General features: G+C 38.9%; 1 protein-coding gene across 3 annotated transcripts in view; it reads left to right on the plus strand.

The window, feature by feature from the left end:
- LOC101845183 (atlastin) overlaps window positions 1-8,077 on the plus strand; it is a 43,820-nt gene extending 35,743 nt beyond the window's left edge. For all 3 annotated transcript variants that reach the window (XM_005104097.3, XM_013085766.2, XM_005104098.3), the window contains one exon: window positions 616-8,077. In XM_005104097.3, the coding sequence (XP_005104154.1) occupies window positions 616-747 (132 nt within the window). In that variant the 3' untranslated portion in view covers window positions 748-8,077. The remainder of the gene's footprint in view (window positions 1-615) is intronic.
- Window positions 8,078-10,335: the final 2,258 nt, after the last annotated feature.

Consider the following 10,335-nt stretch of genomic DNA (forward strand, 5'->3'; position numbering starts at 1 on the left):
CTGTCATTACGTTTTTCCGATGACTTATACCCTTGACACATGGTGTGCTGCTCTCCTTATGTGTTCTTGAAATGTAGAGGTGTAAATTTCCTGTCTCTGGAGAAATAGGGGAGGTGGAGGCAGGGGTGTTGGTGGTTGTTTTTTTTTTGGTTGTTTGTTTGTTTGTTTGTTGTTGTGGTTAGTTTGTTTTGTCTGTTTGTCGTTTGTTTTTTTGTTTGTTTTTTTTTGGGGGGGGGGGGGGGGTTATTAAAGAAAAAACTAGTGAAGTTTTTCTTCTTTTTTATTGAAATTGATTTAAAGTATAAGATCACCTCGTTTCGAAACTACGGTTCTTTCAAAGATTTGTTACCTTGAAGATGATATAATTGTATCTGATCTGTTTTGTTTGTGTCTTGTGCCTCTCCCAGATGCTGTCTGTGGGTGGTTGGCGGGTCCTCTAGTGTGGTTTGCTCCTTTTTTCCTATCAAACGTCTCTCGTCTTGATCTCTCCTCCTTTTTTGTGTTACACTCTTGTTACACCATACCTTCGGCACTTATATGACCTTATTGTGTTGCAAGTGCCGTAAAACTCTTACTAAAACTAAAGATGCACTGTGTGTCTTTTGCCTCTTCCAGATGCTGTCTCACGTGTACACCAAGCTGGCGGAGCAAGGCGTGAAGGAAGCCTTAAGACAGCAGGGGCTGCCTGTGGCCGCAGGCGGGGCCACTCCCAGAAGGCAGAACAGCTGGGCCAAGAAGGACGCGTGATGAGATAAATTGCGGCGCTGTACAGATTTTTTGCGTCCCTGTGTGAGTGTTTGGGAGTGTGTGAGAGACAGATTCAGGACAGTCAAAGCCGTCCTGGTTCCGTGTCACGAAAATCTGTGGTAGAAGCTGCAGGGTTTCTTTAAAAGATGAGCTTAGCCAAAATTGCGATACTTACCACCTAATTTTATTTCTTTCAAAGTTGTTTTTTTTGCATCAGTTTTCTTCAAATTTTGGGGGTATTTGATTTTCCTCTTGTACCTTACAGGAAAAGATTATTAAGTACAGAATTATTTTGTAAATACTTCTCGTTACAGGCTTGCTGGAAGGCAAGGACACCGGTCTAGATATGTTATGAGATTGTTAGTGGTATTCTGTGTACAGGTCTTGCAGCTGTTTTGGGTTATAGCGAAAAGAAAGAGTTCCCAATAAGAAGAACGTACCGACTATCCTTTCAAGGCTATTGTATATTTATTGTCCTGCGGTGTGTGTTTGTATAACCTATGCTTCTTGGGTGTGGGTTAATTCTCGTTTGTCCGTGTGTCCTCATGCTGTTAGGGCGTGAGTGTAGGTTGGCGCCATTCACAGCCGGGTTGGTAGCGAGCTGTAGTCCTGGCTGAATGTTGCACGAGTGCTTGTAGAAGCAGCCAAGTTCCCAGTTTGTTGTGCCACCCAAGACTTTCCAGTAGAGGGCTTGCCCGTAGGACCAACACATATAATATGTAGAACTTGTGATAGATACAAGCCATAGAAATGTGATTGTCTGATGCGTTCCATGATTTACATGTACTGACATTACCCGCTGGCCCTTTGTGACTGTTTAACATTTTGTGCACTGTGTGTACCTTGTCTTGTTGTTTTGGGGTTTGGATTTTTTTGCCTTTTTAAAGAGAAGCAAGAGTAACAGTGATGTGGCATTGTTTCTATTCTAGCAATAGAATATGTCAAATCAAGATATGTTGCATTTTTATTTTGATAATTCACACTAAGTCATGGAGACATTAAGGCTGGAGTTTTTCTCACATTTCTCTAGCAAAAAATATGGATGGTTTCAGAAATTGTGGATATAGGGCTATAGGTACGCTAGCTCTTGTCATAGTGGAGAAGTGATTTGGAAGGGTTGTTGTTATGTAAGCCTCAACTTAACTTCCTGTAGCAGAGTTGTAAATATCTGAAGAATTAAACTGGTGTCGTAACTTGAGCCAGTTATCCGTTTTGTTGAACTCTGGAGCACTTTCTCAGTGGTAATGGTCTTGTCTCTTAGGTGGAAGCATGAGCACCACTGAAGGGGATACCTTGTAAAGGTTCGAAGTGATTCAGGAAATGTGTTGAACCTATCACTGATGAAGGCATATGGAGGTAACTCCTTGTTGCGCCCTCCTGGATTGAGCCACCACTCGTTACGTCAAAAATTTGCCTTGTGAAATGAATTGAACAGTGCATAGCCATAGCTGATTTGATATTATAATTATGTTGTATATTATGATGATGCAGTTTTGTAGACACTGCTCTTTTTTTCCCTCTCCTGTATGTTTTAAACTATGCGGTATGGTGAATTCTGATGTACTCGATATATTTCACTGTGTGGCACCTATAATAGATCATCAAGATCATCAACTTGTGATAAAGGAACTGTCTTTTTTACCCAGTACCTCATTGTGTGCAAGGAAAAAGAATTATTATGTTCATATTCATGTGAGTTTTGTGTCTTATAAGTCTTGTTGGTTGCTGTCTGGGGAGTGGAGGTGCTTCAAAGACAGACAATGAAAGCGTGTTTAGAGTTTTGTTGACCTCTTGCTTCAAATGATTTTCATCGTTGTCATATTTGCACATCTTGGTTTCTTTGAAAGCTTTTTCATATCCATAGTAATAGTCATCTCAGTCCACCTGTACCCTTGTCACTGTGCCTTATTCTTTAGATTTTGAAACTGTAGTTCTGATGTCTCATACTCCCCATTTTTGCACTTCCTCTTGATCTCTCTTGTTATATAAAAAAAAAAAAGCAGCTTTCTTTATTACGTTTTCATGTTTATAGATTTTGCAAATCGTTTCTACATTTCTTTTCTTTCAGTCTGCTTTTATCCTGTATTGTTATTTCTTAACCTGTTTATGGTTTGAGTTCAGGGAGTAAAGATTGCCCGAAAGTTAGTTGTTGGCTTGAAACTTAAGGTATTTCTCGTTTCAGAATATTTTAATATGGAAGACTGGTGTTATGGAAGAAAATCTTTTGAAATGTACCAGGTGAGGCAACTTCATGGTGAAAATTTAGAATACAACTTAAGACTACATATAGATGTATGTAAGAGTAGTAAGGATGGACTTTGTCCAGGTCTCTGTGTGGTTATTTTATTTTTATCTCTATTTGTGGACGAAACGAAGTTTGGTGAACCATCAATATCCTCAGCTCATTGCTGGGTGTAATTTGGGACATTTCTTTGTATGAGGGGAGCTGATTAAACTACACTGTGGAAATTTGTTACTCAAGGGAATAGCTGACAGCTAATTTGACTCAGGCATTCTATGTTGTTCCATGCCTAGCCAAAATCCAAACACTTTCTTACTTAAAAATCAACTTACAATGGCTCATGATGTGTTCATTCCGCCCCCCCCTTTTTTTTTTTTTTTTTTTCAGTGGATGGGGCTGGCTGCTGTTGCAGCCAAAACCTTGAGAACACAGTGGTACATTTCTTCAGTTTTATTTTGTGTGTCATTTGGAGCATACAACAAGATTAGACTCAAAGAGGTTGGGGGGGGGGGGGGTTTCTCATTGGAATGTTAGAACAAAAGAGTCAGTGCTGAATGTTGAGGTAGAGGGTTGAAAAAACTGTTGGCTGTCAGTCAGACAGTCTGGGCATTTGGTTGAAAGAAAGTGGGACCGTTGCTGTTGAAAAGAAAATACCAAAGAGCTGGGAAAGTCCTGAGGGTGAGAGTGTGGTGCATGCAAAAACAACATTCCTTAACTTATTGGTTCTTGGCTCGATGTCTCCGCAAAAGAGTTTCAAGAGTGGAAAGCTTTTGCTTCTTGCAGAAAGTTCTTTTCCTGACTCAACAACAGAGTGCTCCATTTCTACTGTTTGCGTTTTTTGGCCTCTTCAATTTTATGCTTTTTGTTGGAAGTCAGTATATGTTGCTTCCTCGGACATGCATAAAGGACTTCCAGCTTGAATGAAAGTGTTGTCTTGTGCTTTCTACTAAAAATGAAACTGTATGGTCAGTTCAGAGATAGCCTTGTGGTGGGTGTTACCTCGTTAAGGGCATAGTGGACACATAATATGTCTGATCAGCAGCAGATCACAGACAATAATGCGGCTCATTTTGATCCTTCCTACACAAGTCAGAAACAACAATTTGCATACTTCATAGCATGTATCTTGTTTGCCTCTTTAAGTTTCAAGTAAAGCAAACAGAATTGAAAAATATGTATGAATATTCCAGTTATGTGACACACATTGCTGACAGCCTCCTCCCCATTTATTTTATACAAAGTTTTGACAATGTTACCTGTCTGTTGATGGATGTTGTATCAACTTCCACTCAGTGCCTCGTGCTTGGTGAGGCACCTGCTTTTTGTCGTGTTGTAAAAAGCTGGAGCTCCGGTGGCAATGGCCGTTCGTATATCTGCAGAGACACCCATTTTGTGAAATATTTGTATTTGCTTGAAGCTTCGGGGCTGACTCTGGGCTTGGAAAATTGCACCAAAAAATTGTGAGGTTGTAGTAATTGAATAGATTTCTGCTACAAGCAAAATTTAGATTCAGATGACAGCATGAACAAAGCAGTGTTGATACTTTGAAATACAGTGGAATGGGCTGAAACTGAAATCTCCGGGACCGCTGGATTTTCTTCGGTTTAGCCAGGTTTTCAGTGTACAGAGGTGGCTGAGATAGCGATTATTGTCAACAACGTAGAGTTGGGAATGCCATGCTTGCAGCGAAAAGTACACTGGCGATGCCTCTCTCTGGCCCGCGATTGACACACCTGCGTTGTCATATATTTTTCTTCTGTTTCGCTTTCTTAGAACTCGTAAGACATGATGATTTGCATTACTTGAGGGTCGTTAGTTAAGATTTAGACAATATAACCCTCACAGTTCTTTTCGATTTAGAAATGGGAACATTTAATTTCGGCTAATCGATAGTTTTCTTACAAAGAAGAAAAAAAATCGGCGATTTAATTTTTGTTGGGTTTACCGCTGGTTTCAGATTGACCATGTTCAGTTAATGTGTACTCAAATATTATAGTGGTTTGGGGAAGATGTGAAAATAATATTGTCTGGAATCTATTTCTTGACAGTGTTTGGGGGGGGGGGGTGCATAGATACATCGCAAATTTTGTTTTTGGGTACTTGGGTTTAAAGCACCTGTTTTGAACGTTTTGCGTCTGCTTCAGTTTCCTTCCTTGTAGACTATCTGATGAACTCTGATGTGTCGGTGCAGTTCCTATACAGTGTACAGATATGTGATGTACAAATTCCTTAAATTACTATTCTTGATGTGTTTGTAAAGGTCAGATACATGTATTCACATTTTACTGCACTGTTTCTGCCTAGGTGTAATTTTGACTTTGTTTGAAAGCAGCTCAACGTGTGCTTTACTTTTGTGACAGATTTTCTTCTGGGAAATTTTGAGAGATTAAGTTGCATGCTTTGGAAGAATTTTTTAAGGGTCAACTTGACAGATTTTCATTCCCACTACTGCAGCAACCGTAGAAGAAAAGCTGCTGGTCTGCTGTTGCCGAGTCCTATTTTATACCATGTTACCTTCTTCCCAGTGAGCATACATGTGTGTACGGTTCACTGTCAGTAAGATTGTCTGGAGTGGGTTTTTTCTGAGAGCGGTTTTTTTGTGTTTTTTTTTACTTCAAGGCTATGAAGTGTGTGAAAGGAAGTTTCCAACAGAGTTGGTTTTGGACCTTGTGTTTCCCGTCGACTTTTTGTATATTTGCCATTGTAATCTGAGACGAGCTCTGTCAAAAATTTGTTGTGGTGGTCTCCCCTTGGGGTTTCGGTGGGCCTGAATTTGTGACTGGTTCACGACTTTCTCATTCTGATGCAAACTGTGGTCATGCTGACTGCACGATAAGTGGAAACGAATTGTTTTGTCTTTGTGAGGTGATGGACAGGGACTGTAAATTCTTTATGCTGACTCTTACTATATTGTATGATGATAATGCTTGTGACAAGACACCACATAATGTGTTGGTCATGTTCAATTTTCCTTCTTTTTTCCCCCCTTCATTCACAATTCAGAGTAACGGAATGGGTTTGTTTTTTTCCTCCAGTGTACAAGAATCTGTGTGTATGTGTGTGAAAGTAATGTGAATTGTACAAAATGTTTTTTCTGGAACTAAAGAGTTTGACATTTGTATCTGGGTGCGTGTGTGTGTTTGATATACACCTGTTATCTACAAGCTCAACTATGATGCTGGCTTTTTTTTTTCTGCACCATTCATTAGTATGTATGTTGCTTTTTTTCAAGAATTACTTTTGCCATATGAACGTGCTTACCTAAAAATCAAACGAGATACTAAGACTCAATAGTATTGTAAGAAGACATGTTTGGTGTTATTGCCAATTTGGGTTTGGGGTTTTTTAGTTTTAATTATTTAATAATATCGTTCCATTTTGTTGCAGTATAACAGTTGTTTGTATCTTCTGTTTCTATATAATTTGTGTTCACGTGTGCACATATATATATGTCAAGGCTGCTGTTCAAATAAAGGCTCCAAGACCTGGGAATTTTGGAATACTTTCTATCGGAACGTACAGCTGCGTACCTTGAATATATTCTGGTTTAATAATATTTCATGCCTGAAACAGTCACTTTTGAGATTGTACAAATCACATAGCAAGAGCTGTAGGTCAAGCTGAAAATATACATCCAGCTGGCAAGGAGATTACGCCACAGATTCTTGGTTTTTGAAAAATGTGCCCAGCAAATGCCATGAGGATGTAGTTTCTGCAAGAAATGAATGCTTTAAGTCTTCCATAGTTTTGCTATTAATCTCCTTGTGTTCATCCAAGTGAAGTATGGGTGTTGACCCCGTGAAAACAGGCTCCTCGTGAGAGAGAAATTCTTTGTATTGTGGTGGATCTTCTCGCGCCGTTTTATTTTTCTGTCGGGTGTTGTCCCCTCTGGAATTTTCAGGATCCTGTCTCAGAGTTGTTTTGTTTGTATATTCAGACTTTCTCTTAGGGTTTGGGAACTATTTATAAGAAGGAAGTAAACTTTTTTTCTTTTTTTTTTTTTTTTTTGTCTTTCAACAACTTTTGAGATTACTGACTTTTTGTCCCTATAGTGACGTGCCAGTGAGATGTGTTACATTTTCTGTATGTTTGTACAGACACTTTGGTTCTGGGGGTTTTTTTGTTTTGTTATTTCCTTTCAATTTTTTTTGTTCTGAACATAATATATATATATATATATAAATTTATATATATATGTGTGTGTGTTTCCAGGATAAGTCCCAATGAGGGAGGTAGTTCTGTGTACTAACGGGTTACAGTTTCAGCTCATACAGTTAAAGCCACCAGTCTGTTTTCTTTCAAAACATTAGTTTTGTTTTGTTTTTTGGGGGGTGATTTTTTATCTTTCTCAAAACAACTTACTATATCAGTGACAAAAAGTCTGGATGTTTCTTTCTTTTATCGAGTGAGTTTTTTTATTTTCAGATGTTGAGTAGCGATGATGGGCTGATTTTGAAATTGAAAGATTCTGTAAACGACAGTTTCGTTGGTGCTTTCCAGTGTAAATTTAGATGAAGAGTTCATCATTCTTGATTTTTCGTCTATAATCTTATTCCTTTAGAAGACTGCTTCTTCACTGTTACTTCTTCACAGGTAGCACATGTATTTCATTGACAGGATAGTGTATAGAATTGTTTTCACTATGGTACCCTCTTTTTTTCCCTGTGTGTCTCTTGATTTCTTTCCGTTTGTATAGTTTCTATTCTATTTTATTTTTTTCAGAGTAGTAAGTATTTGGTTGTAAAATAAGAATTTTACCTTGAATGGAAAATGTGTCCTGAAAAATGAATGTTTGTGAAAGAGTTTACAATTGTTGTCTCCATACAAAAAGATTCAAGGTTTTAACTTTTTGCCCTTTCAAAGAGTAGATATAAGTTGCTTGTGTGTGCATGCTTGATAACAGCGGTAGACCCTTAAGATATTTTTTCCCCTCCCGTCGTTATTAACTAGTCCATTAATGTTTTGCTTTCTAGGCTTGGGGTTTTTTTTCGTCAGTTATAAAGATATCTTTGATGTGTTAACGACTAATATTACTCTTAATAATTTGCTTAAAAATTTGATTAAAAGGAAGATTTACTTTGTACACTATTTATTCGTTTCTTTCTTTTTTTGTGTGTGTGTTGTGTTTATGGTGGCATAGGTACTCTAATGGTTAGACTACTGGACTCAAAATCATGAGATTGTAGGTTCAAGTTCAAGGGTTCAAGTCTCAACTCTTGATCTGATGTTGTGTCCTTGGGGAAAGACACTTTACTCGAATTTTCCTATTTGGCTTGGTCCTATCGGAGAGGGGTGTTTAAGTTCGAGGTCCTGCCTCTTAAATAAACTTACAGCGTTGCAATGAGCACATTTTCGTTAATTTTAGCACATTTGAGATAATGTGTGTAAGCCGATTGTTGAATTTCAGTACATTATCCTCTCAGTTGCCAGATAACGTCAATTTGGCTACGGTCAGCAGAAACTGCGTCTGTGGTGTAGAAGTTAAGTACTCGGCAGTCACAAACAGGAAACCCAAGTTCGATTTCCCGAGAGGGGGGGGGGTAATTTGGTCGAGCGTCTCGCAGTCTTTCTGCTGGGATGTTGTATCCTTCTCAGCCTGGTTTGGCCCTAACAGACATGATCGAAGCCCACGTCCTAAAGAATCTAAATTTATCGATGGGAAGAAGCTAGCCGTACTTATTTCTAATACAATGGCTAGACTGACCATTTTTTTTAAAAAGGCCTACTGAATTGTAAATATAATTTTTTTGTTTGCAGTACCTAAAGTATTTGTATTTGAGACGAAACCAGGTGCCTTAATGACAGTACATGTATTTTAAACCTCCTGTTTTCTAATGTTAATAAGGCCTAAGATAAGTACGGCTAGAAGTCTAGCTGTACTTAAGTACGGGTAGACAGCCAGGCTAGCTAGACTGTCAGGCTAGCCGTACTTAATATTGATGGTTGAATTGTAAATGAAATTTTTAGTTTGCAATGCCTCAAGTATTGTATTTCAGACAAAACCAAAAGGTGCCTTACTGACTTGCATGTATTTTAACCTGAATAATTACTAGATCTAGATCTAATGAGACCTGTGTACTTAACAAGTTTGAGTCAATAGGGCCAAACCTAGATCTAAGTACGGCTAGCCGCTTCGTTATCGATGAGTGTGTAAATTGTAAATACTTTTTTTTAAAGCGGTCAGCAGCCACAGTCGAGTTGGCTCCTTGACATAACCACATTAGAATGCAGCAAACAAAGTCATTCAGGTCGCAGTAAGTAAAATAATATTCATGGTATGCATCGCCGAGTTTCAAATTTGTCTTTTAATTTGAACGGTGTCCTTAATAAAGTAGATATGATACATGCGCACCTCTTGTGGGAAACTTTCGATGAATTACGCTCACGTACCATTTGAACCACCAAACCGTAGGGGGCCCACTGACTGCTGTGTAGAAGTACGTTACAACTTAGTCTGCCGTGCGGATGTCCGAGGTTCGAATTCGGCGTCCCAACCTCTGTAGGCAAACCAATTTCTTTGTTAAGCCTTAATCATAACGAAGGAATGAGTTTCCCAACCGTTACTGGCATGTTAGTTGAATTTTTTTTAAATGAGTGGTTGGCGGGTACTCTGTTGTGGGTTTCTCCTTTCCTATCAAACATCTCTATCATCCTTATCTCTCCTTTTTTGTATTTGTTACTCGCTTACAACACTGCTGCTTTTTCTTTCCTCATCCTTACTACAATCATTTTCCTCAACTTCTTTTGTATGTTTGTCACTTTCTTGTGAACTGCTATTTCCGGGGTGCCTTGATAGTCGAAACAGACTTTTGTGCTGTTGAGGCTAAAGAGGTGAGCAGAGTTTAAGCCTGATTCCCCGTTTGGACGTCTCTGTTGACATTAACTCCTTAGCGCTCATATGTCCTTAAGCAGTTGCGAGCGCCTAAATACCTTACTAAAACTACTATTAACTTTTAATCGTCGGCACGTATACGACCTTATTGTGTTGTAAGTGCCGTAAAACTCTTACTAATGTTTGTCACTCTCTTGTGACCTGCTATTTCCGGGGTGCCTTGATACATTGTAGTTGAAGCAGACCTTGTGCTGTTGAAGCTAGAGAGGTAAGCAGAGTAAGTCTGATTCCTTGTAAAGACTTCTCTGTTGACACCCACCCCTTGGCGCTCATATGACCTTACGCAGTTGCGAGCGCCGTAAAACCCTCTACTATAATAATAATAATAAACTCTTACTAAAACTAAACAGAACTCCAATAAAGAACCCTGAAAAAAGCAACAAAAATTGCCAATGCACTTTGCCTCTTCTCATTTCATGTGGGTTGCAGCACATCCACGAGTGGTTTTGAACGT

This window comes from Aplysia californica, unplaced genomic scaffold (assembly GCF_000002075.1).
Source record: "Aplysia californica isolate F4 #8 unplaced genomic scaffold, AplCal3.0 scaffold00404, whole genome shotgun sequence".
Taxonomy (NCBI): domain Eukaryota; kingdom Metazoa; phylum Mollusca; class Gastropoda; order Aplysiida; family Aplysiidae; genus Aplysia; species Aplysia californica.